General features: G+C 57.9%; 1 protein-coding gene across 1 annotated transcript in view; it reads right to left on the reverse strand.

Moving 5' to 3' along the window:
- Positions 1-25,035, reverse strand: part of SPTBN5 (spectrin beta, non-erythrocytic 5) — a 55,521-nt gene that overhangs the window by 8,029 nt on the left and 22,457 nt on the right. Inside the window, exons 16-54 of the mRNA XM_042253022.2 lie at positions 23,752-23,882; positions 23,266-23,505; positions 22,700-22,975; positions 21,434-21,674; positions 21,140-21,279; positions 20,847-20,946; positions 19,953-20,123; positions 19,295-19,459; positions 18,618-18,832; positions 18,053-18,236; positions 17,629-17,829; positions 17,277-17,393; positions 16,093-16,250; positions 15,568-15,703; positions 15,210-15,355; positions 14,335-14,449; positions 14,129-14,239; positions 13,749-13,928; positions 12,359-12,562; positions 12,029-12,178; positions 11,759-11,863; positions 11,184-11,351; positions 10,514-10,663; positions 10,178-10,369; positions 9,895-9,990; positions 8,392-8,507; positions 8,193-8,307; positions 7,328-7,441; positions 7,015-7,136; positions 6,611-6,773; positions 6,187-6,375; positions 5,845-5,922; positions 5,406-5,578; positions 2,213-2,303; positions 1,930-2,076; positions 1,174-1,311; positions 839-1,101; positions 488-674; positions 54-266 (exon numbers count right to left, since the gene is read on the reverse strand). Coding sequence (XP_042108956.1) covers positions 54-266; positions 488-674; positions 839-1,101; positions 1,174-1,311; positions 1,930-2,076; positions 2,213-2,303; positions 5,406-5,578; positions 5,845-5,922; positions 6,187-6,375; positions 6,611-6,773; positions 7,015-7,136; positions 7,328-7,441; positions 8,193-8,307; positions 8,392-8,507; positions 9,895-9,990; positions 10,178-10,369; positions 10,514-10,663; positions 11,184-11,351; positions 11,759-11,863; positions 12,029-12,178; positions 12,359-12,562; positions 13,749-13,928; positions 14,129-14,239; positions 14,335-14,449; positions 15,210-15,355; positions 15,568-15,703; positions 16,093-16,250; positions 17,277-17,393; positions 17,629-17,829; positions 18,053-18,236; positions 18,618-18,832; positions 19,295-19,459; positions 19,953-20,123; positions 20,847-20,946; positions 21,140-21,279; positions 21,434-21,674; positions 22,700-22,975; positions 23,266-23,505; positions 23,752-23,882 — 6,201 coding nt within the window. The remainder of the gene's footprint in view (positions 1-53; positions 267-487; positions 675-838; positions 1,102-1,173; positions 1,312-1,929; positions 2,077-2,212; positions 2,304-5,405; positions 5,579-5,844; positions 5,923-6,186; positions 6,376-6,610; positions 6,774-7,014; positions 7,137-7,327; positions 7,442-8,192; positions 8,308-8,391; positions 8,508-9,894; positions 9,991-10,177; positions 10,370-10,513; positions 10,664-11,183; positions 11,352-11,758; positions 11,864-12,028; positions 12,179-12,358; positions 12,563-13,748; positions 13,929-14,128; positions 14,240-14,334; positions 14,450-15,209; positions 15,356-15,567; positions 15,704-16,092; positions 16,251-17,276; positions 17,394-17,628; positions 17,830-18,052; positions 18,237-18,617; positions 18,833-19,294; positions 19,460-19,952; positions 20,124-20,846; positions 20,947-21,139; positions 21,280-21,433; positions 21,675-22,699; positions 22,976-23,265; positions 23,506-23,751; positions 23,883-25,035) is intronic.

Raw genomic sequence — 25,035 nt, forward strand, 5'->3', positions numbered from 1 at the left:
CCTACACTCTGGGTGTCTTCATGCCACCTTCTGTGCCCCGCAGCACCCCTTACCTCCGTCAGGAAGTACTGGGCCTCCTGAGCCTGCTGTAGCCGCCGACGCCTCTGTGCAGCCTCTGCCCGCAGGCGGCCCATGGCGTCCTCCAGCTGCTGCACTCGGGCAGCCACATCGCGGGCAGCGAAGTGCCCAGCCTGCACCAGCTTGCGCCCTGTGCCCACCACTGCCTGGGTTAGAGCCTCGTGGCTGCTCATCTCACTCTCCAGGCTCTGTGGAGTCAGAGGAAGATGGCATGGGACATGCTCCTGGGTGCTCCTTGGGGGACCTGGGAGTTATGTCTGAAGCCCAGTGGGACCCCACAGATTCCCCCAGACAGAACCCTGCCTCCTGACCAACAAAGAATCCTAGGACCCCATGAACCTCCCGGAGGCAGAAGCTCCCAGAACCAGAGGTGACTGGACAGCCCTGCCTGTTCCCACTAGGCCCACACCTGGTGCTTCTCCTGCAGGCGCCGTAGGGCGCTCAGGCTCTGGTCACAGTCCTGGGCGGCCACCAGGAGCAGCTTCTCCTGCACCCAGGCCATCTCCTCGTCGGCATCCCTGAAGAACTGCAGCAGCAGGCTCCGGGCCTCCAGGGCTGTCCTGCGCTCCTGCAGGGGCGCCCGCAGGCTCTCAAACCTGCAGGGGTGGAGGGTGGGCCCGCGGCAGGCCGGACCCCAGTTGTCAGGATCCGGGGCCAGACTGTGACCTGCACATCACTCACCTGCTCTGTGTCACTCGCCATGGGCTAGGCAGGCCCTGAGGAGCTGAGCTGGGGGACAGGGAGGAGGGGTGGGGGTTACCTCTGAAGCAGCCGCTGGGCCTGCTCTTCCACATCTCGGGCCAGGCAGTGACCTTCCTGGACATAGGCCTGGGCCTGGGCTTCGCCCAGCAGGGCCTGTGCCCGCCCAACCTGCCTGTCCACTGCTGCCTCCAGCTCCCCCTGAGCCCCCAGGAGCTCGTCCAGCCCAGGCTGGTCTTGGCCCCCGATGGGGACTCTCAGCTTGAGCTCCACAGGCTCCAGCCAGCTCTCCAGTTCCTCCAGGCCCCGTCGCAGACGCAGGGCCTGCAGCAGAATGAGAGTGTGAGGAGGAGAGGCCGAGAGCTGTACCCTGCCCGCTCCACCACACAGCCTCACCTCCTGGGCCTCCTGTAGCTTGGCTGCCCTCCTCTGGCACTGGGCCTGCAGCTCCTCCCAGAGTTTTCTCAGCTCCTGCAGCCGTTCCTGGACGGTCTCTGAGGCTGAGTGGCCACGCTGCAGCAGTCTCTGCCCCTCCTACAGTCACAACATAGCATATGCCTCGTGGACCCAGGACTGCTGGTCTCAGGGCACTGGGGTTGCCTTCAGCCACCAGTCCCATTGCTTCAGAGTCTGCGTGCTAGCTGTGTGATCTCGGGCAAATTCCTTAACCTCTCTGAGCTCATTTCCCTTCTCCATATAATGGTGATAATAATGGGTATTCTGTTTGAATGGGATCAAAGATTTCAGATACTTGGCAGGGCTCTTTATCTCAGAGGGAGGCAGTCTGGGATCAGGCATGCCCTCTGTAGGTGGAAGAGGGCAAATTTAAAAGGTGCTACGCTTTGACTCCTACACCCACAGGACTGCTGGCTGTGCCCTGACTCTCCATCCTCTGACACCTTTCCAAGAGTTTTAAAAACTATCATGCCAAAACACCGTCCTTAAAATTCTTGAAAAGGCAATATTTTTGGAGAGGGGGGCGCCCCAGGGAAGCCACTGTATCTCACTACCGGTTGGTGCCTTGCATGGCATCTGTATACAATGCACTCGAAGGTCGGCCACCCCAGCTGTGACTCAAGGCCAGCTGCCAGGGCTCTGTGGGGTCAGCTCCTTCTCTGGCCTGTAGCTGGTCCCCGGCGCCCAGGGCCTCACCATCTGCAGCCTCTGTTGGTGGTGTGCACGGGTGTCCAGCTCCGCCTGGAGATTCTGTTGTTCCCGCAACTGGGCCTGTAGGTCCACTGGGTCCCACCAGCCCTCTTCCAGGGCCACCAGGTTCTTCTCCCTCAGCCAGGAGGCCATCTGGGCACACAGGGAGGATGAGGCTCTGCTGCCTAGGGCTCTCCTTCTCTCTCATCCCTGGGCTGCCCTGAAGAAGGGTGGCTTTCCTCTGGGCAAGCCCTTCCCCCCACCACAGCTGCTCCCCACCATGGCCCACCTCACAGGAGTCCTGCAGGAAAGACTGCAGTTGCCTGAGCTCCTCCAGCTGGCGGCGACGGGTCCTGGCTCGCTCCAGGAGTGCCTCTTTCCTGCAGAACAAGGGTCTCAGGGGCCTCGGGTCTGCTTGCTGGGACCCGGAGCTGCTACACATGTGTGTATGTGCACGTATGCACACACAAATGCACAAGTATGCCCTTCCAGTTCAGGACAGCCCTTTCCTCCATTTTTTAAAAACTGATTTTTTAAAATTGGAGGATAATAGCTTTACAATGTGTTAGTTTCTGCTGTATGTGAATGTTGTATGTATACATACATATAACATATGTATGCATGTATACATGTGTATGCATATATCCCCTCCCTCTTGAGCCTCCTTCCCATTCCCCAACCCCAGCCCGCTAGGTCATCACAGAGCACTGAGCTGAGCTCCCTGTGCTTTACAGAAGCTTCCCACTAGCTGTCTACTTTACACATGGTAGTGTATATACGTGTCAACACTACTCTCTCAATTTGCCCCAGCCTTCTCTTCCCTCCCCATGTCCACGCTGCTGCTGCTAAGTCACTTCAGTCGTGTCCGACTCTGTGCCACCCCATCGACAGCAGCCCATCAGGCTCCCCCGTCCCTGGGATTCTCCAGGCAAGAACACCGGAGTGGGTTGCCATTTCCTTCTCCAATGCATGAAAGTGAAAATTGAAAGTGAAGTCGCTCAGTCATTTCCGATTCTTTGCAACCCCATGGTCTGCAGCCCACCAGGCTCCTCTGTCCATGGGATTTTCCAGGCAAGAGTACTGGAGTGGGGTGCCATTGCCATCTCTACTAGGCCGTTGTATATGTCTGTGTTTTTATTCCTGCCCTGAAAATAGGTTCATAAGTATGCATTAATACACGATATTTTTCTTTTTCTGACTTACTTCACTCTGACTCTAGGTTCATCCAGTTTTATTACTTTTTATGGCCGAATAATATTCAAAAGCATAGACATTACTTTGCCGACTAAGGTCCATCTAGTCAAGGCTATGGTTTTTCCTGTGGTCATGTATGGATGTGAGAGTTGGACTGTGAAGAAGGCTGAGCGCTGAAGAATTGAAGCTTTTGAACTGTGGTGTTGGAGAAGACTCTTGAGAGTCCCTTGGACTGCAAGGAGATCCAACCAGTCCATTCTGAAGGAGATCAGCCCTGGGATTTCTTTGGAAGGAATGATGCTAAAGCTGAAACTCCAGTACTTTGGCCACCTCATGCGAAGAGTTGACTCATTGGAAAAGACTCTGATGCTGGGAGGGATTGGGGGCAGGAGGAGGAGGGGACGACAGAGGATGAGATGGCTGGATGGCATCACTGATGCGATGGACGTGAGTCTGAGTGAACTCCGGGAGTTGGTGATGGACAGGGAGGCCTGGCGTGCTGTGATTCATGGGGTCGCAAAGAGTTGGACATGACTGAGAGACTGAACTGAACTGAACTGAATATTCCACTATATATATATGTACCACTTCTCAATCCATTCCTCTGTTACGGACATTCAGGTTGCTTCCATACTAGGACAGCTTTTCTTGTGTATCAATTTACACTGACTCTGGGGTTTCCTTTAACATTTAGAGACACGCTCTACTTCCCCTTATTAATGCCATGGGCTGAATCATGTCCTCCAGACTCCTATCTTGAAGTCCTAATCCCAGTATCTCAGAATATGACTATTTTTGAAGAAAGGCCTTTAAAGAAGTAATTAAATTATACAAGGTCATTTGCGTGGTCCCCAATATGACTGGTGTCTTTATAAGAGATTAGGACACAGGCGTTTACAGGGCACGTGATGACAAGGAGAGGTCTCAGGAGAAACCAGTGCTGCCAATATCTTAATCTTGGATTTCTGGCCTCTGGAAATATAACCAAATTTGTGTTGTTTAGGCCACTAGTCTGTGGTATTTTGTTATGGCAGCCTCGCAAACTAATTCAGTGTCTCAACCACTTTTTGATCATATACTGCTATTAGTAAGAATTTTTTGGTATGTCTTTGTATGGGTGCATATAGGTGTGTGTGTGCGCACACATTTATATATGTGTATACCCCTGGACCAATATAGTAAGTCCATTACCATATGAACAAAAATAGCAGTTAGGAACGAGATCTATTAAAGAGATAGGAAAAGAAGTTCTAATACCCCCAGTCACCCCACCAGGGTCCATACAGGCCTCCTACCAGCAGAGTCCCCACGCTGCGGGGAGCGTGAACCCTTGTCTCTTCCTGCTGGGATTGCCAAAAGGTGTAAGGGGGATAGGAGACATGTAGAGTCTTGGTGGAATGAAAACAGCCCCCTAGAGGATGCCAGAGACTTAAAAGGGAGGGGTTTGGGTGGCACTGCCCTGGGGGGTGCAGGTGGGCCTGCCGGGAACCATCCAAGGGGACTAGGGGGAGGGAGTGTTGACAGAGACCAGCAAACCAATATTTTCCATCTGTCAGTCACAGACCTTGGGTACCCAGGTGAGGTCCATGTGCAGGGGAGAGGAGGGGAGAGGTCACCAGCACAGGAACCGCAACACTGTGGGCCCTAGTGGGCTGTTGGGGAAGGATGGAGACCTCTGCTGATCTGGGGTCCCGCTTTTTCCATATCTGCCTTGGTCTAAAGTTTGAGGGGCTGAACCATATAGGCTCTTATGAGGAAAACAAGCAGAGATTGGAGCCTCATAGCCCTGTGGGCTTCAGTTAAGTGGGCATAAGAAATCTGCCAACCTGCCTGCATGCCAGGCACTGTACCTGGACATCAAGGGTCCTTTCCCCATCCTGACCACAACCCCGAGAGGCAGGTATTGTTATCCCCTCACTGCAGACAGGAGACTAGTAAGGAAGGGGCTCCAAGATCCACCGTGAGTGGGCTGCACAGAAACAGCGGTGTCTGGCTCACTGCTGTGCTCTGTATGGCCTCTTCATGAGGCTGTCTCTCTCTTAGTTTCTCAAGCATGTGCTTCTTTGTAAAAGTCACCTTTATCTCAGCAGACTGACCATGTGCTGTTTGATTCCATAACAGGCTGACACACTGCAGGGTTGGGACAATGGGGCCCTGGCATCTGAATTCAGCCCTTGGTAAAGGCTGGGGGAGCCCTTGGTAAAGGCTAAGGGGAGAAGGGCAGGGGAAGAGCCGGATGCCTGTGCTAGCCCACCAACCACAGCCCCTTCAGCCAGGGCCAGAGGTACCTCAGAAGCATGGCCTGGCATCGACTCAGCGGGACCTGGGCCTCGGGGTGTCCACCCTGGAGCAGGCTGCGGGTGGCGGCTTCCAGTGCACTCATCTTCTCTGCCTGAGCCTCCAGGTCCTGCTCACGCACCCTGTGCTTCCACAGCAGGGTCTCCACATTGGCCAAGGAGTCCTGGGAGGCAATACTGTTTGTAGGGCTGCCCTCCCAGTCCCGAGCTACCTGCTTTCCTATCAAACACATCCCCCCAATCCCTGCAGGCTGTATCTGACTTTAGATTCTCAACCAGGAAAGGTATGAGGGATAGGGGTCAAGTGTTAGAATTTCCAGGGCTTGAGGGCTGGGAGCTGCCCTTGGACTGGAAATCTCAGGCAGCATTGGCTGGTTTGATCCCTAACGCTGCTCTGGCAAACCCTCCCTCACTCCTGCTGGGCACCTACCCCCAGACCCTCACTGGCTGGGCAGGCTTCCAGGCTGCAGAGCCAACTTTCCATCTGCTCCACAGAGCTCAGAACCCACTGTCGAGAAAGGAAAAGGCAGGAGAACGTGAGTAGAGGGTCCAGTCATGGCGGGTAGCGTGACTCTGTTGCTGGCCCAGTGGGAAGCCAGGACTGGGGCCTGGCTCAACAGAAGGGGTCACAGCAGGCAAGGTTTGCAGTGGGTGAGATGGGTGGTGGGTTGGGAAAGGCCCCTGGCACAGCAGCCTCTCTGGCTTTGGCTTTGACCAGGGCAGTGGGTTTAGCACAGGTACCAGCGGTAGGGGTGGGATGGAGGCTGCCTACCTGTAGATCCAGGGCCTGATGCAGGTGGAGCTGGTGCTCATGCCAGGCCCCTTCCAAGATGTTCAGCTCCTGATTAAAATCAGCCAGGGCCTGGCGGATGTTGGGGGTGGATGGGTGCCCTACAGCAAGCAGTCGCTGCCCGGTGCTTCGGGCCAGGCTGATGCTGTCCATACGGGAGTCCAGCTCAGCCTGTAAGAGGACTGGGCTCAGGTCCCAGAGGCTGAGGCTCCCTGAGTGGGAGGGAAGAGGGCCAAGGGGAAGGGGGAGAGGTAGGGAAGACAACAGAGGGGGCAGGATGGATGAGGGGAAAGGCAGAGGCAGCCGACACAGAAAGAACCCAAGACAAAATTGTGGTCACAATAAGGGGGAGGAGGCCAGAGGGGAGATGAGATCCGGGAAAGGCCCCAGGGTCTGGGCCGCTCACTTTGAGTTCCTGGTGTTCCTCCAACATGCGTTGGACCTCCGCGAGGCTCCCGGGGCTTCTCCGGGAGTCCAGCTGAGCTCGCAGCCTCTGGGCCCAGACCAGCAGTTCTCGCAGCACTGCCTGCAGCTCCTGAGCTTGGTGCAATGCATCCAGCGACTCCTTCCTGCCCACAGGACCCATCAGCTAGTCCCAGAGCCTCCCAGCCCTTTTGCCCCTATGCCCACCAGTGCCTTCTGTCCCCGAATCTGTCAGGCCAAAGAAAGGCCCAAGGGTTGGGAATTAATAGGCTGGCGATATTGATTGTTATTAAGGACAGAGAAAGACTCTTAGGGGAAGGCTGGGGATTGAGACGCTGCAGGGGCTGGCTCAGTGAGGGGTGAGGGAAAGAGATTCAGGGTTTGTACCACTTCTGGATCCTGCTCTGGAGCTGCCGCCAGCTGTCCATCATCTCCTGCTGCTGGTGGCTGAGGCCGTGGGCCATCTCAGGGCTTCTCTGGCAGACTTGGCCTGCTTCATGCTCTAGAGGCTGTGAGGGAAGCCAGGGTCAGGGGCGGGGGCCAGGAGGCAGGGGGCGCTCAGGGGAGCCCAGCCTGCAACTGAGAGGACCTGGCTGTCTCTTGAGGTCCTGACAGCTTATCCCCCACCACCCATCCATGGGTGCCCAAGGTCCTTTGGATGCTGTACCCTGGGCCCACCCCCCACTCCTCAGCTGCACACCTCCACCTGGGCCTGGAGGAGGCCTATTTCCTGCTCCAGCTCCTTGTGTTTCTGCTTCAGCCTCTGCACACTGTCCAGATCTTTCCCACAGTCCAGGGCCTGGACCAGGGCAGTCTGGGGAGGAAGCGGGTGTTACTATTGCCCTTTGCTCCAGCTCCTCCCTCGTGGCAGAGGGGTCGCTGGCCGCAGGGTTTCTGTGTGGAAAGCAAGTGGCCATCCCGATTCCCTTCTCAGTGCCTTGCACGGGCTGCAACAGGCCGCTGGCCCTGACCAGGTGTCCCTCCTGCTGTGAAGGAGGAAGGTTCCCAGGAGACACTTGGGTCTGGAGGTTCCCCAGCAGCAGGAACCTCTACGGTGTGGAGCCTCCACATGCATTCTCACTTGACCCTCATTCCTTCTCAGGGAATCGAGACGGACCAGCCTGGCTGTGTAGGAACCAGACGGGCAGTAAGAACAGAGCTCTCTGCACGCCCAGAGCAGGGCACCACCTTCTTGACAGGGTGCTTCTCAGGCTGTGTACAATTTTCCCACCTCTGCCAGCGTCTTGGCCAGGTGCCCATGCGTCAGTGGACACATAGCCCAGCAAACCTCCTGCGGGTTCTGGCTTTGCCCACGGACTTCAGAGGACACATGGGGAGGAGGGGTTGCTCCGGCCTCTGGACTCATGGGAGAAAGGAGGCAGGTGGGGCCAGCCTCCGAGAAGCAAATCGGGGCTTCTAGGTCCAGAGTTGACTCTAAGAGCCCCTGGCAGACCCACTGATGGCCCCCTGGTGGGACCTGCCTCCAAGGACCCAGCTGAAGGGGAGAGGTGGGCCAGGGGTGGGAGGCACTGTTCCCTGGCTTCGTCAGCTCCTCCACTGCTTACCTTCTTCCTGACCTGCTCAGTGATGTCATTGAGCTTTTGGGACAACGTGTGTATCTCCAGGGCCACTTCGAGCTGCTGCTGGTATCTGAGCAGGTTGCCATGGAAACTGTTCCACCTGAGAGATAGGGTGTAAGGCTGAGTCTGGGTTGGACCCTCAGCCCCCTCTCCCAGCCCCACTGCTTCTGGCTCTGGGACCGGCCTGTTGTTGAGCTGCTGTTGCCGCCGCCAGATGGTCTTGAGTTGCTCCGCGTCCTGAGTCTTGAGCTGCGGTGGGAAGTCACTGACGCTCCTGATGCGGGCATCATCCACCGTGCCCTGTTGGGGTACAGAGTGTGGGCATTGCTGGCGCCAGCTCTGAGCCCCTTCTTTGTGCTGCAGTCTCTACTTGGAGGGTCTGCTTGGGCCCAAGAGAGCATGAGGAACAGCATGTTTGGTGGTAGCTGCTTCCTCTGCATGGCCATTCCATCCCATGCCTGGTGCACTGAGCGAGATATTCTTGGGGCAGGGAGCCCAGGGGAAGCTCACCGGGAGGACAGGCATGCATTGGTGAGCAGAAGCTTTTAAAGTGAAAATGCATCTTCTCAGGATAAGAAAAGCCAAGTTAGGGCCTGAGTGAAACAGTGAGCACCAGTCTCCTTAGGTTACGGTGTCCCTGTCCCTGGGAATCACCAGGCTGAGAATGCCACTGTGTGGAGCTCACGGCCACAAGGGGAGAGGATCCTCGACGGTGGGAGGGCTGCAGGTGTCCTGCCCCAGGAACAGCACCTTGCGTTGGTCTACATTTCCAAAGTGCTTCCCAAGAGGTGTCTCATGTGAGGTGAGAAGGGAAGGGGCGTTCTCTCACAGAAGCCAAAGCAGAGCTCAGAGACCGACATGGTGAATTTATGGTGGAGCCAGGACTCAAGCCCAGCTCAAGTCTATCGAGCACTCTTTCTACTACAGCATCTGCAACAGCAGCGGCTGTGAAATCCTATGGTAAAGGCTCTCAGATTGAAGCCCTACAGCCTTTTACAAAGCCATATACTCCGTTCAGGGGGTGAGGTTAGCAAGTCTGGGCTCTTAATATGTCATTGTGAATACACTTGGCTAATTTCTACACCACCTAAGAGAAACTGATTTTGGTGGTGTGTAGTTTGGTGGTGGGTTGAGGAGGAGATCTTGAGTTGGTTGATGAGGAGGGTTCTGAGCCGCTGCAGTTTATTGATTAGCCACTACATCCAACCATACATGCATTCATTTAAAATTTTGGGGGGGAAATAATCATAGGTGCACAGAAAATTGCACCAGTGTATACTGAAGGCCCATGTACCCTTCCCCCAGCTTCCCCTGATGGTAACAGCTTATGTAACTCTAGTGCAATGTGAAAACCAGGGCATTGACTGGTATAACTATTAACTACACTACAGATTTTATTCAGAGTTCAGCAGTTTTTACTTGCACACATCTGTGTATGTGTGGAAAAGTATCGCTCTAGGCAGTTTTATCGTATGTGTAGATTCCTGTAACCACCACCATTCATATATGCTCTCTTACCTATGAAGGAAGCAGTATCCCCACTTTAAAGATGAAGAAACTAAGATTTGGCAAGGTGAGGGAGCCTGTCTAAGCAAGCACAGGTCGTAAGCACTGAGCTGACACGAGGGCCCGCCTCTGGCTCCAGAGCCCACACTGGGTCGCTATTTCCTGATGCAGGGCACCTTACCCCGGCCCAGACTCCTGGGAGCTTGCGGAGCTGCCTGTGGAGCTGCTGGCAGTGCTCAAGGTCCTGGCCCAGGTCGCTGACATTCACCATCACCTCCTGTGGGGGCCACAGGTTGGGAAGGCTGTACTCTGAGCACCCAGCCCTGGGGGCACCTAGCCCCCAGGCACCCAGCTGCTAGGGGCAGTGCTGAGGCAGGCGGTGACTTGGCGAACTTCCTGCCGGGGCTCCCTCCTCCATCTGCCAGCCCCACTGCCAGCTCTGTCCCTACCCAGCAGGGTCTCACCTTCTCCTGGATCCAGGCCTCTGCAGCATCCACTCTCTGCAGGAACTCCAGGATGTTCCGCTTGTCCTCCAGGTCCTCGCCCCAGAGAGCCACTGCCTGCCTCAGCTTCTCCCAGCGCTCCTGCAGCTCCCGCAGCCTCTGGGAGACCTCTCCCACCAGAGGGTGGCTCTGTGCTAGGAGAGCCTCGCCCTCCTGGGGAGAGAGGGGAGATGCTGATTGTCACTCTTCCTCCCACTTTTTCTCCATCACAGGCTCCCCCTGCCTCAGACCTTTCCTCTTGGCCATCTTGGAGTCCTCACTGTGGGGCAGGGTGGGGGCTGAGGGCCTGGCTGTTACCTTGACAACAGAGGTTATGATCTCCTCACGGGCCTGGACCTCAGCCTCAAAGGCCTGGTGTTTCTGTAGGTGTCTCAACTTAGCTTTCAGGTCCCCAGAAGGGACTGGCTCCTTCAGCTGCTGGAGTTGCTCCTGGATCCAGTCCTCAGCCTGGTGGGGGTGGGGACATGAGTCTCACAATGCTGATGGTCCACAGAGATGTCCCACACGCTTGCCCTCAGCTGTGCCCAGGCAGTGGACTGCTGGCCTGAGGGGAGGGCTGGGCAGTGCCTGGTAAATAAGATCCAGCAGTCTGGGCCCAGGAAGACAGCCCCAGCTCAGCTGGTCCCCCAGCCACAGGAAGGGGCTGGGTAGGGACCTTGGGTGGGACCTCAGTTTGGAGGTGAGGCTCGCTGGCCCCAGGACCCTGGACAGCTCTGCTCCCTCCCAGTGCCTCTCTTTGCCCTGGGTCTACAAGAGCGTAGGAAGCAGTGGGGTCTCCATACACAGGGTCTTCAAATCAAACATCTAGGCTCCAGCATGGCCTCTCAGAAAGCCATTTAACTCTCCAAACTTCAGTGTCCTCATCACAGGGCTGTGGCGAGGCCTGAACAAGCTGCGAAGGTGGACATCATCTGGAACTGGGAGATGTGGCCCACGCGGATGGCACTGGGCTGGGATGGGCTCTGACCTGGGTGGCAGCCCTGATGAAGGCAGCCACCAGCAGGGAGGTGTGCAAGGCATGTTGCCGACTCTCCACCAGTTCCTTCACCCGAGCCCGGCGCTCCAGCACTGTGCAAAGCAGGTCCTGTGCCCTGGGGCCTCCAAGCCTCTTCACTTGCTCACACAGAGCTGCCTCCTATGGGCAGAGTCAGGGGTCAGGGAGCAAAGCCTGCTGTTCCTCCACTCAGAGGGTGGCCCACAGGGAAGACCCGCTTTCGCACTGCATGGCCTAGGGCTGGCTGGTCTTCCCAGCAAGACAGAACCAGCCCTGGCTTTCACCAGACCACCCCCCTTGGCTCCCCTAAGACCATGTGATATGGAGCCACGCGGCCCCTGTGCGCCTGCAGTGCCTTCTAGGCCCTCCTCCTGAGCCACACATCCCATTCTGCTCAGTCAGCCCTGACGAGGGCTCCTAGCCCCTCAGGCCACCCCTGTACATCAGCGCTACTGTGGGTACACACCAAGCCCCCCACATCCTCCACCTAGAACTCTCCAAATTCCCAGACTGCCCCCATCCCACCTCTGACTCCCTGAATCCATTACCTTCTCCTCCTGTGCAGCCAGCACCTTTTGGAAAGTCTCATGCTTGCGGATCAACTGTTCCACCTCTTCCACCGAGCTCCCCAAGGCACTGGTTTTCAGGAGGACCTGTTTCAGTCCATGGAGAAGTCAGAGAGGCTACCAGGGATGGCCCAGACAGTCAGCCCCCACCCCCATTTGCAGCCATCTGGGCTGAGGCAGGAAGCAGGAGAGTGAGCTGGGGAGAGGAGAGAAGAGGGAGCACTAGGGAGGCTCTGGGGCGAGGGCACCTGCCTCCCGGGCCTTCAGGATCTCGTCCAGGCGGCCACACTTCCTGAGGAAGAGCTGCTCCCGGCCCATGACCTGCAGCCTCTCTTGCTTCTGCTCCCAGGCCTGGAACACCCGCTCCCGCTGGTCCCGCAGGGCTTGCAGCCCATCCCGGACCTGAGGATGGGCACATAGGGAGCCTGCACTCCAGAGAGCTGCCTGCATGGGACAGACGTGGGTCCCCAGGGGAAGCCTCTGAGGAGCGACTGGTGTGGCACAGTGGGGCAAGGGCACAGGGATCAGGTGCAGGCTCGGTTCAGGGAGGCTGAGGGGTGGCACCGGGAAAGGGGGGCCTACCTCCTTGATACATGTCCCTGCAGCCAGAAGCGCCTGCTGGCCCAGCTGGGCGGCCTGCTGGTACAGCTCCTCCCGGGCCTCCAGCATGGCCCGAAGCTGTTTGTGGGCGCTGAGCTTCAGTGGGCCACTCCCAGGCTCCTGGGAGCTTGCCTCCACTTGCAGCTCCTGCCACACGCAGGCCACCCAGGAGGTGTAGTCCTGCACCTGGATCCCAAAGAGATGGAGGGAGAGCTGGGCTGGGTGGCAGAGAACTGGGCTCTGAGCCACAAACACAGCCCGCCTGGAGTGCACGCACTGGAGTGGCCTGAGCTGTCCCGGGTCAGACCTCAGATGAGGCTCGTGAGGCCTGTGGTCACCTGGTTCCTCCGCTGTCATCCAACCCAATCCTCCCAGGTCACTAAACTTGCACAAGGGCCAAGCCAGCCTCCTCCTGCCCTGCCTGGCACTTCTCTCCACCCTGGGATTTTGCTGCTCTGCTTGCTTAGAAGTTCTTTTCCTCCCTTCCATCCCTTCCAAGTTTCCATGTTCACCAAGGGCTAAGGCCTTCTTTTCCTTGTGGAGCCACCTCTGCCCCCTGACATCGCACTGCCTACCTTGTCCTCTGAATCTCCGGTTTTGTATTTATAAACGGTCTTCTGTTGATTTACACGCAAACACATGTTAGAGCTGGAGGGGCTTTAGATCCTAGTCCTGACAGCTCAGTACACAAACGAAGCAGGGTAAATGGCACAACAAGTGTGCAGGAAGGAGACTGTAACCTCCAGGCGCTCACACACAGGGGTAACAAGCTGGGGTCAGGGCCTTGCTCGAGAACACGCTGCTAGAAAGTGGCAGAGGTGGGCCTCTAAACTCAAGCCTTTTTGCTGTGTTACAGTTTGCATCTCCCAGTCTACCAGGTACTGGGACAGCCCATGGCCAGGGCCCTCTGTCCCAATCTGACTCCCAAGGCTCATCTCCCAGCTAGACAAGCTCCCTGATGGCAGTGATTCCGTCTTACACAGGCTCTGTATTACCCCCTCTCCCCACCAACAGCTCCTAGCAGACAGCTCAACACAGATGTTACAAGAAATACTGGCTGATCCAGAGGTCGTTGTCTAGGACATTTGGGTCTCTAGTTACGGGCTTTCCTGGGCTGTTTACCCTCCTGAGCCCTGGCTGGTACCCCTATGTCCTGACTGCACTGTCACACACGAGCTGGTGTCAACCCAAAACTAAGGAGTCACTGTTGCACCCCCGTACTCAGCCCTCTGGCAGACACCAGCATGTGCTCGTCCTTCTTGTGTTCATATCTGTTTTGCCTCCAGAGTTGGAGGGCCTCATTAATGCATGCACACTCACAGCATCACACACATACACACACACACAGCCCTGGGAAAGGAAGAACCCTCACCGCCACGTGGAAGCGGGCCAGGAGCCATGCCCGCTCGAGCTGGGCCCGGCGCTGCTCTGCTCGCAGCTTCAGGGTCTCCCAGGCCTGCACCAGGGCCTGCTGCCTCTGCTGTACTGCATGGGCCTGCGGCCCGGGCCCCAGCCTCTGCACCATGCCTCCCATCTCCAGCAGCTCCTGCAGCTGGGGGCAGGATGCGGATAAGAGGGAAGGGTCGTGTCCTCCTAGAGGTGAAGGGCCTGCCCTGTCCCACAGCTCGCCCTGGGGTCCTGCCCTTGGAGCACAGTGGGCCCGACTGGCAGCTCCGAGAGTGGGGAAAGCTGCGAGCAGACAGGCAGGCCTGAGGGGCCCTGAGGGGGAGAGGCAGCCAGACCTGGGCTCACCTGCTGGTCAGTGCCCATGAGCTCACGTTCCAGCCCCTCCTGTCTCCTCAGCTGGGCCTCCAGCCCACGCAGGTCCTGGGCCAGGTCACAGGGGAGGCTGGTGGTTTTCTCCTGAGGAAAGGGGATCAGGAGTGGAGAGTGCGGCACTGAGTCAGGATCCATTCTAGAAGGAAACCTCCCCCCCTCCTCCCCCCGCCGGCTCACACCTGGACCTGGGTGAGGGCTCCCAACATGTCTCGGTGAACCTTGAGGGTGGCCTCAGCGTCTCGGAGCAGGCGGCCTCGGGCCTGGGTCAGCTCCCACAGCTCTGCCCAGGCAGCCCTACTCAAGGGAGACGGGTGGCAGATCAGGCATTGATTTAACGCTTCATTTCGCCCCCTCGCCAGGCTGGTTAGCCCTCCTCCTCTCTGCACTTTGTCCGGGACTGGCCCACATCGCCCTTCTAAACGCCGCCTCCTGTCTGGCCATGGCCGGGAGCCTCTCTTTCTACCTTTGCTGTGAATTCAGTCCTTTGCTGCTGTCACACTTAACACTTCACTGATTTCTGAGCTCTTTGATACTCCTTACATCTTGGGCCTTCAAGTCTCAATAAGTCAGTCAGATTGGAATTTCTCTTTTGCCCTCCTGATGTACTCAGCAAACTCTCCCTGAGCTCCTAGGGCTGGGTTGGGCTAGGGGTTATGACCCAGGACGACCCTGCCTCAAATCTCACAGGTTAGGGCAGGATTCAAACCAGCCGGTGGGGAGCCAGGCAGTCTTCCCACAGCCCTTCCAAGTCCTGAGAGTCAGAGGTTTGGAAAAGTGCCCCTGTGGGTCTGGGCAGGGCTCTCTGACCTGCACACCCCTCCTTGCTTCCCTTCGCAGCCCACAGTCACCCATGGCACAGCCACCCGTGGCAGGCTTGGCATCCCTGAAAGCAGCGCCTCCCCATCAGGGCAGAAAGAGCCGGTGTGGCCCTGGGCGCATGCGCCCTCTCTGAGTCCCCCGGGCCCTGTCTACCCAGCACCCTTCCCCGAGCCCATGCCCTGGGTCTGCCCAGCACCCTTCCCCGAGCCATGCCCTGGGTCTGCCCGGCACTCACTGCAGATCCCGCTGCATCTGATGGGCCCTGGGGGCTGCTCTGTGCCCTCGTTCCAGCAGCTTCTCTGCCAGCTGCTGGCAGCTCGCCACCCGCTGGCCACCCACCTCTACCGTGTGCTGAAACCTGACAAACTCGGTGCAGAGATGCTGGGGAGAGAGGGGAAGAGGTGACAGGTGGCCCCAGGTGGCGAGACAGCAAGCAGCCCGGGGAGCGTAGGCCCCCCACTGACATCTGGGCGATGGGGGGCTGGATGGCCGCAGCGCCTGCCCCTACTACGCAGAAGGCCTGTCCTCAGCCAGGACTCATAAACCCCTTCTACACACGGCCCAGCCAGCCCCTGCCCCCAGCCTCTTCTCACCAGGACGTCCTCATAGTCCTCCCCAAGGCTCTCTCCTCCTCCAGCTACTTGCTTCTGGCTGGCCAGCCAGCTCTGCAGGTCCTCAGCCTCCCTCATGAACTCGTGCAGCTTCAGGGTCCCCTCCAGCTCCCGGTCCCTGTGGGGATAGCCCATGGTTCCCCCGAAGTTAGCTGCCCACACCCGTGAGGACAGCTGACCCAGCCAAAGTGGGTGGCCTGAAGGAGGAGGTTTTTCATGTTTCCTGCCTAAGCTTGAGGCTGGGGATTTGGGGAGAAGTAAAGAAGGCTAGAGTAGGGCAGGTGAAGGTGTAGGTAGGGGGAAGAAATGGGGAGCTGGGGGCCCAAGTTCCTACCCAGTGGGCCCACTGAGGAATTTATGAAAAGAAGGGAGCAATACGCAGCAAGGAGCCATCTGTCAGCTCTGTGGGCCTGGGGTCATGGGCTCCTTCCAATCAGAGTTAAGGTATGGAAACAATTAACCATGGCCAGGTGGCCTAAGCCTGGGGAGAGGTACAGCGCCCCTCACCGTGTGGCTGCCAGCTCCTGCAGGGCCTGCAGCCGCTCCCGGAGCCTCTTCTGCACCACACCCAGCTGTGCGGGAGCCTCGGGGCCAGTGAGGGTTTTGGCTCTCCAGTCAAGCTCCTCCATGGAGCTCCAGTAATGAGCCAGTTCCTGTTGCAGGGCCTGCCAGCACACAAGGCTCAGGCTGGGTGATTTATTCATCTATCCATCTACCCGCCCTCCTGATCATTCAACCCACTGATCACACACCCATGCTGTTCCTCCTTCCACTCACCCACCCACCCACACACTCACCTATCCACTCACCCTGACCCATCCGCTCACTCACACACTGATCACTCATCTACCCAATAGTGATGGGAGTTCTTATTGCTTCAAGAAAGCAAAAATGCAGTCTGTGGCTCACTATTTAGCAGGGCAGAGTGAACGCTGGGTCCTTTGGGCCAAGAAGAGAGGCCACGGGAGGCAGGTACTGGGCCCCAGTCTCCCAGTATGAAAATGGATGGAGTCAAGTGAGCAGCCCAGGATGCCTGGGACATGGAAGCTCCATGAGGCTTTGGCTATGGGCACGCCCCTTAGGAATGGCCCCCCGAAAGCCCTAAGTCACAGGACCCTCAAACACCGACCACTAGGGATAGGTAGACAAAATGCCCAGACAGGTGGACACTTCAGTGGTAACAGAAAGCAGGGCCATGTCAGGATTCAGGGCTCACATGTGGTTCTGAGAGTCAGATTCCAGGAAGGATGAGGGTGTTCCAGGCCTCTCTTACTTTAATAGGGGATGCTGATGGTTTCAGGGATGGTTAACTCAAAGGATGATATTCAAAGTGTGGGAAGGAGAAGCCTGTGGAAGATGTGGGGATGGCTGGAACAGGTGACCCCCAAGAGAGCAGGAAAGTGCCAGGGGGAGGAAAAGAAGCTAGAAGAGAAGGCAGAGAAATCCTGAGGCCACAGGAGTGTGGACCACGGTGGAGATGCAAGAAGGGGGAGGGCTCTTCAAAGGGGTGGTGGCTGAAGAGGAGGGCAACTGGGGGTGAGCAGGGGCCTCTGCAGGGTTGGGGCCGGGGGGCTGGACAGTCTCCAGGAAGAAAGAGCAGGGCTCTGCCTTTGGGCGTGTGACAGACCCCTTCCTCATGGCCTGTCACCACCCCAGTCCAGACCACAGCAGGGAAGCTCAGCATATACTACCTGGTGCTTCTTAATGAGCCTGATGGTGGCTGTCTCGTCCGCACCATAGTCCTGGCTGCTCACCAGTGGCCACTTCTCCTCCACCCAGTCCTCCAGCTCTGATGCATCCAGGAAACACTGGCAAGAATGGAGTCAACTCACCTTGACCTTCTCAGATAGACCCTCCATCGCCCCTTGGGGACATCACACAGGCAGAAAGAAGGCTTCTGTTCCCATGGAGACTAGGCAGCTCTGGGCCCTGAGTTCTCACCACTGACCCAGCTTCGTGAGAGCTCCAGGTCCCACAGACCTCACCCGAAGAGGCTGCCCAACTCTGGCTACTTCCCCTGACCCTGTGGCCTCTGCATCATACCTCCTGGAGGGCAGCAGCCTGCTGCAGGTGCCGGGCCTGTGCCTCACACGCCTGCTCCAGATCCGCCCAGCGGCCTTCCAGCTCCTGGCACCGCTCCACGATGTGCTGGGCCTGGGGGTGCCCGGAGGCTGCGAGGTGTCGCCCAGAACCCAGCACCCGTTGTACCTGGCCCTGGTGGGCTCTCACCTCCACCCAGAGTTCCTGCCACAGAACAGCATGAAGGGCTGCTGCCCCCGGGCACTCCTTAGCCACAGGGGGCCCAGAACAGAGCCATGGCTGTGGCTCCAGGGCCCAGGATGACTTGCAGGCAGAGAGGGGCTGGGGGCAGAGACTTGGGAATCAGGACTCGCTGAGTCATGGAGGAGGGCATCTAGGCTCTGGGAAAGGCACGTCAGGGATCCTGGGAGGAAACGGGGACCGTTACCTCATGCTTGTGGAGAAGGCGGGGGGCACCGTCTGGGTACTTAGCAGAGCTGGTGCTGGGCGTGGGCATGTGCTCTGCCACCCACACGAGCTCCGCGCCGCTCAGGTGGTGGAAGTGGTACAGCTCAACCGAGGCCTGCAGCTGCCGTCGCCGGCTGGCCAGATGTTGCTGCAGGGCCTTGAACCTGGGTGGACAGAGGAGCCAGAAAGGCCGGGAACAGGTGAGGTCCAGTGCCCGGTGCTTTCCTCATCCCAGTCAGGGCCCACAGGAAGAGGCAGGGGTCGGGGAACATCATCTGAAGATGGGGAGGCAGCTGGAAAGGCCCAGGCCCAAGCTCCCGCCCAGAGGACCTCCCTGGCTTTAGACTGTGGGGTGCTTAGGAAGCCTGGCTGGGGTCTCTGACTCTCCTACCTCAGAAGTGACTCCACTCATAAGGGAAGGAGGCAAGGACAACCTCAGGGACTTGAGGTGCCACTCTGCTGGGCCCACCGGGTGAAACCGCCCTCAGGTTCATATGATGGCAGTTACACACCATGGGGTGGAGGTGAGACAAGCAGCCGAGTACCTCTGGAGGTATTTTTGGGTCTCCTCCATGATGGCCTGGGAACTGACCGCCTGACGGGCCTCGGGGACAAGGGCAGCCATCTTGCTGGCCAGTGCCTGGCTCTCGGCCTCCAGCTGGCAGTGCTGTTTCTGGAGCCCCCGGCTGGAGCCCAGGTCCTGTCCCATTTCTGCCCTCTGCATGGTCCCCTCTAGCTGCTCCATCTTCTCCTTGGCTTCCTGGGGAGGGATACAGGGCGCTGCATTAGGCTGCCCGTGTGCAGACTGGCAAGTGGCCCTTCTTGGACGCTAAGGCTACAGGGCTAGCAGCACGCCAGATTCACCAAGGACCATTTGAGGATCTCTGTCCCTGCCACTGTCCACCTCCAACCCACGGTGCCCAGTCCTTCTCCCAGAACCTCATGAGTGTCCCTGTCCTCTCTCACTTCTGCCTCTCACGGAGACTCAAGTCGTGCTGAGCACGCATGGGCACACAGGGGGCAGTCTTGGATCAGCCAATGATGGGTAGCCAGGGTCAACGGGCCACAGGCTAGAGGCCTCCAAAGGCTGCAGGACTTTTCAGGGCCACTCCAGAATCAGCAGAGTGCCCTGACTCCTCCTCTCCCCACTTCCTCTCCTGTCTATTCAGCCCCTCCTGTCTATTTGGGCTCCCTCCTGGACCCTCTCCTCTCTTGGGCCCACCTGTAGCAGCCGCAGGAGCTGGTCTTGCTGCCGAGCCTGCTGGAGCTGCTTCCCACGCTCTGCCACCTTGCGTCTCAACTCTTCCCACTTGCTACTTAGGCCCTGAAGCCTGGCCTGCACATCCTCCTGGGCATGGGGCCTGCTGCTCAGCAGCTCTCTCCCGACCTGCAGGGGACACAAAGGCCTGGGGCGTCTGGCTGAGCTGCTGGTACTGGGAGTGGCCGTAGTGGGCTGGGTCCGGGGGCAGCAGTGGGAGTGACTGGTTGCAAGCTGCATTCCACAGGCCGCAAGGGCGCCTCCAGCTCTTTGTGTGGCCCCAGATCTGAGGGCACTAGCAGGAAGGCTTTCCTCTGATGCCTGGAAATAGTGTGGGGTGAGCAGGTACTGGACAGCTGGTGGGAGGACTGTGTCCAGGCGGAGGCGGCAGGCTCGGGGACTGCCTCTTAGACTGGAGGGGAAGAGACGAGAAAAGCTCTCTGGGTTGGTTTGCGTGCTAAGACCGGGGTTGCCCGCTGAGTGAAGGAGGAAGCTAGGGGATGCTAATGCTCTGCAGAGTGAGATCCATTCTTCCTCCAGCGACTGTGCTCCAGGAGAACGTGCTGTGCAGTGGAAACATGAAGCCGAGCAGGCCCCACACCCTGGGCCCAGCACCCCTCACCTGCTGCAGGCCCTCCACGTGCCCCTGGGTGGCCGCCAGCTCACGTGTGGCTGCCTCATGCCGCCTGAGTTTCCTCCGGACGTTGCTGGGCTCTCGGGATGGCTCGTCTACCAACATCTGCCCCTTCTCCTCCATCCACAGCATCACCTCCACCACATCCTGCTTCCATTCCTGCCCGGGGAACCAAGGGAGGCAAAGCGTGGTGAGGGCTGGTATGAGCACCTCGTGGAAGAGGGGTCTCAGGGTGCCCCGAGGGGAAGAGCAGGTTGAGAAGCCAATCCTAGGGTGCAGGAGAGGTGGGGGGCAGGGGTTATTGCTCCCAAGTGGGAACAAGGAAACAGAGATGGGGAGAAAAATGTCTCAGAGAAAGTAGCAGAAAGAAGCCTGGAGAATCAAGGTCTGGCCTCACAGCACCCAGTGCCCAGAGACGGGGGGCATCTGGCCAGGTACCCCCTGATCCAGCACGTCAGATCCTGGATGGCCCTATGTGTCCAGGAGGCCTCTGGACTAGCCCAGCTTTGAGCCCCCATCATGGGCAGAACAGACATCCAACAGAGTCAAGCTGTGCAGCTGGAGCCACGGCCCATGCAAGAGCCAGGAGCATGGCCAGAAATGCTGGGGCTGGGGAGCAGCTGGCCGAGGGAGGGGCCCAGGCTTTGGGTCCAGCCCTGTCTCTGAGCAGAGTGGCCTAAGCCTTGGTTTTCCTCAACTGGAAAAATCAGAGTCATAATACCCATCTCACAAAAGGTGCTGGGACGGTCAGTAAGCGGGAAAGTGCTTTGTAAACTGCAGTGCCCCACACAGCACAGCTGTAGTTCAGCAGTAGACTCTGAGGCACTCTTCCCGGAATGGTCTTGTGCGCTGGAGCGGGGGATGGGGGGGCCGACCCCTCACCTGGAGCTGGAGGGAGGCCAGCAGCTGCCTCCTTCTCTGCTCACTCCTCTCCTGGACCCTGGTCCACCGCTCCTGGATGCCCTGCAGCTGTTCTCTGACCCTGCAGGGCAGGTGGAGTCGGGGAGGGTAGGTGCAGGCTCCAATCTACCTGAGGCCCACCACAAAGGTTGGACCCACCACAGCCCAGGGTTCACCCTGTCCCCTGTTCATACCTGTCCCCTCACTCCCTGGGCACTCTCCCAGCCTCAGGGTAATGGGCTGCGCAGGCCCTGTCCAGACAGGCCCAGGCTTACTTGTGTGCAGCGGGGTGTCGGCTCCGAGCCAGCTTCTCGCCACGTGCCTGTAGACCCTCTGCTCTAGAGCCAAGGGCATCCAGCAGCCGCCCACACTCCTGGAGCTGCTGCACCAGGCTCTGGGCCTCTACCACGCCCTCCTGGAGACACAGAGACTGGGGTCAGGCTGAGAGGAGGAGAGTGGTCAGCACCCTCTCACCCACTGCCAACCCAAGGGCCCCTCTGCCCAGCCTGGCTTCAGGCTCCTACTTCCTGGGGAAGGCACATCCCAGCTGCACACCCCTAGCTCCATACCTGGAGGCTGTCCAGCCGTAGGAAGGCCTCATGGTTGGCACAGGAGGCAGTGAAACCATCCACGTCTCGACCAAACTTCTGCAATTCCAGCCCCTCCTGCAGTTGCTGCTGTCTATGTTCCCAGGCGGCCTTTAACTCCTGGCCTTGGTGGCCCAGGAGCCTCAGGGCACTAGCCACCTCTCGGAAGTGTGGGGAGCCTGAGGCTGCCATGGCCTGGCCCTGAGTCTCCAGCTGCTGTAGCCTGTCCAGGACGACAGGCAGAGGGTCAAACCTTGGGCCAACCTTCCTCCCCTCTGGCCTCCATGGTTCTTTCATCTGGGAGCTCTGAGGTGAGGGTAACTGGCAGGGGTCTGAAGTAGGTAAGCCCCAGGGGTCCACTCATCCTGTGGGATAGCTATGCCCTGGTGAGACAGCAAACAACAAGCCCAGCCCAGGACTTGGGACTCACTAGTTCCCGTGCTCCCTGCATGCCACAACTTGCTCCAGCTGGCCATGCTGATGGCGATGCCCAGGCCAGCAGATGGCTGGGCAGTGCACCCAGAAGAAATCATTCAGACCGCCTACATACCTGACTGTGGGGTCACCACAAGCCTTGGTGAAGCCTGGAGCGATTAGGAAAGGCAGCTACCCCTCTGCTAGGTGTGCCTCCCAGGCTCAGTTTGAGAACAAGTGATACCTTCATGTGAGTTAGGAAAAGGCTCTACTTGTCTGAGTTGGTGCAGCCCTCAAGTGGGTGGTGGCATCTAGTTAGCAGGGATGGGCTGGATTTCAGGGTCCACTGGGCCACATGTTAGGCTCCCTCATATGTCGCCCAGGCTGCAGACTGCACCCACCCCTGGAGGACGAGGGGAGATATCACCGTACTGAGGAGGGTGTTGTCTTAGTCCTGGGTGGCAAGAGGCTGAGCCATTTTTTTTGCTCCAGGGGCCTGTGGGGTCTGTATTACCCAGAATAGGTTAGGTGGCTCAGCCACCCTGACAGAGCAGTGCCCCAGGTTCCCCTGCATGGGGCGTGGCCAGGCCTGGACAGGACAGAACATTCCAGGAGGCTCAGACTGCCCGGGGTCCCTCCACAACACATGCAAGATGTCTGATCAGTCTTTGGTTTCACCCGCCTCTTTGTAAACCTGCCTCAGGTGCCAGGATGGACACTAGCCTGGGCCACGCCTCTGGTGACACGCTACTCCCTATCTGTCCCTTGCTGGTGCCCTGTCCCCACAGGCCAGGGCCAGCCTAATGCATGCCCCACCTGCCCTCTCGTCCTGACCTCTCCTGCTGCAGGTGGATCTCCTCCAGCAGCTCTCGGTGCTTCCCCAGCAGCTGCTGGGCTGAGGCCACATCCACCGCCTCCTCCTTGCTGTGGAGCTTGGCCTGGATACTGTCTGCCCATAGCAGCAGCCACTGGCTCTCCTGCAGGAAGCTCCGGTGGGCCCAGGCCTGGGCCCGCTGGGCTACTTGCTCCCGCACTCGCTCCAGCAGCCCCTGCAGCGTCTCCACGTGTCCTTGCAGGGACGGGCTCTCTGTGGGGCCCATCTCCTCAACCCTGTGGACAGGACCCACCGCCCAGTCAGTGCCCTGCCCCTGGCCTTGGGCCCAGGTGTAGGTTCCCCAGGGCAAGTGGTAGCAACTCTGAACTGGCCCCTCACCCTCAATGGAGGGGCAGCGAGCATGGGTGGCTCTCTCGTTCACCATGAGCATGTTCTCACACTGTTTCCCAATCTGTGCCCTGCCCTTCCGATGGCATACCCTTCCCATCCTCCCACCTCAGTTTCTGCCCTTCTCCCCATTCCAGAGCCCTGCTCAGGGCTCTGCTGTGCTGAATCCTGGCCATACTTGCTAGCCGCCCTTTGCAGGTGGCGAATGTCTTTCTCCAGCCCCAGCATCTTCTGCTGGCCCACTCGCAGAACATGGTGGCCATCCTCTGAGTTCCCCAGCTCCAGGGTTTCTAGCTGGAGTATCAGGTTTTGCAGCTGGACCCGAGTGGACCCACACTCCTGCAGAAAACTGCACACGTGTGTTGTGCACACCAGCTGAGTTTCCTTCTCTTTCTTCAGGGCCTCCAGCTGTTCCCACCTGGGCCGAGGGAACAGGGTTATCTCAGGGATGTCATGCCACAGGGACACCTCCCCATCCATCCTGGGGCCTTGGTCAAGGCTTGCGTGACAAGAGCTGGCAGGCTGGCCATCCCCATTCCCTCTCTTCCCATCCCTGACGCCTCTAGTCTTTCTTACTGGCATCTCAGGAGTCAGGTAAGCAGGTACTCAGGCCTGGGCACTAGCCAGCCTTCTCCACTCAGCAGCACTCTCTCTCCATTTTTACCTCTGACTCAGTTCCTCCTGCTGTAGCTGGATTTGAGGGGAATCTCCAGGACACCTCTGCTTCAGCTGCTCAGCGGAGCTGTTAACCTCAGTCCAGAGGCCTCTTCCCACATCCAGGGCAGTGAGGAAGTTCTGGGGAAAGGAGATTCCAGGCCTGGAGGGGGCCTTTTCTCTTCCTACAGTCCCCTTAGTACTAGGAATGACCTCAGATATGCACTGCTACAGAGATGTTTGAGCTGCATCCCTCTGGAAGGACAGGGGTCTGTGTCCTTAAAGGGCTGGGAGAGCCCTTTAAAAATTCAAGACCAGACATCCAAATTGGAAAGGAAGAAGTCAAACTGTCACTATTTGCAGATGACAAGATTTTATATATAAAAACCCTAAAGAATCCACGTGGTAATGCAGGAGACACGGGTTCAATCCCTGCTTGGGGAAGATCCCATATGCCAATGGGGCAACTAAGTCCACGTGCCACAACTACTGAGCCTGTTCTCGAGAGTCCAGGAGCCACAGCTGAGCCCACATGCACAACTGCTGAAGCCCACGTGTCCTGGAGCCCACACTTGGTGTTCTCGAGAGTCCAGGAGCCACAGCTGAGCCCACATGCACAACTGCTGAAGCCCACGTGTCCTGGAGCCCACACTTGGTAACAAAAGAGAAGGCTCTGTAATGAGAAGCCTGAACACCACAACTAGAGAGTAGCTCTCATCTGCCATCACTAGAGAAGAGCCTGAGCAGCAGCAAAGGCCCAGCACAGCCAAAAGTAAATAAATAAAATTTAAAAAGATTCCACCAAAAAACTGTTGGAATAAATGAATTCAGTAAGGTTGCAGTATACAAAAATCAATATACAGAAATATGTTCAATTTCTATACACTAATAAGGAACTACCAGAAAGAGAAATGAAGAATCTCATTTGCAATTACATCCCAAAGAATAAAATACCTAAAATAAATTTTTTAATTTTATTCTTTGGGAATGCAATTGAAAATGGGACTGTTCTCTTCATTTCTCTTTCTGATAGTTCCTTATTGCTGCTGCTGCTGCTGCTAAGTCGCTTTAGTCATGTCCGACTCTGTGCGACCCCATAGACGGCAGCCCACCAGGCTCCCCTGTCCCTGGGATTCTCCAGGCAAGAACACTGGAATGGGTTGCCATTTCCTTCTTCAATGCAAGAAAGTGAAAAGTGAAAGTGAAATCGCTCAGTCGGGTCCGACTCTTCGCGACACCATGGACTGCAGCCCACCAGGCTCCTTCGTCCATGGGATTTTCCAGGCAAGAGTAC

This window comes from Ovis aries, chromosome 7 (genome assembly GCF_016772045.2).
Source record: "Ovis aries strain OAR_USU_Benz2616 breed Rambouillet chromosome 7, ARS-UI_Ramb_v3.0, whole genome shotgun sequence".
Classification (NCBI taxonomy): domain Eukaryota; kingdom Metazoa; phylum Chordata; class Mammalia; order Artiodactyla; family Bovidae; genus Ovis; species Ovis aries.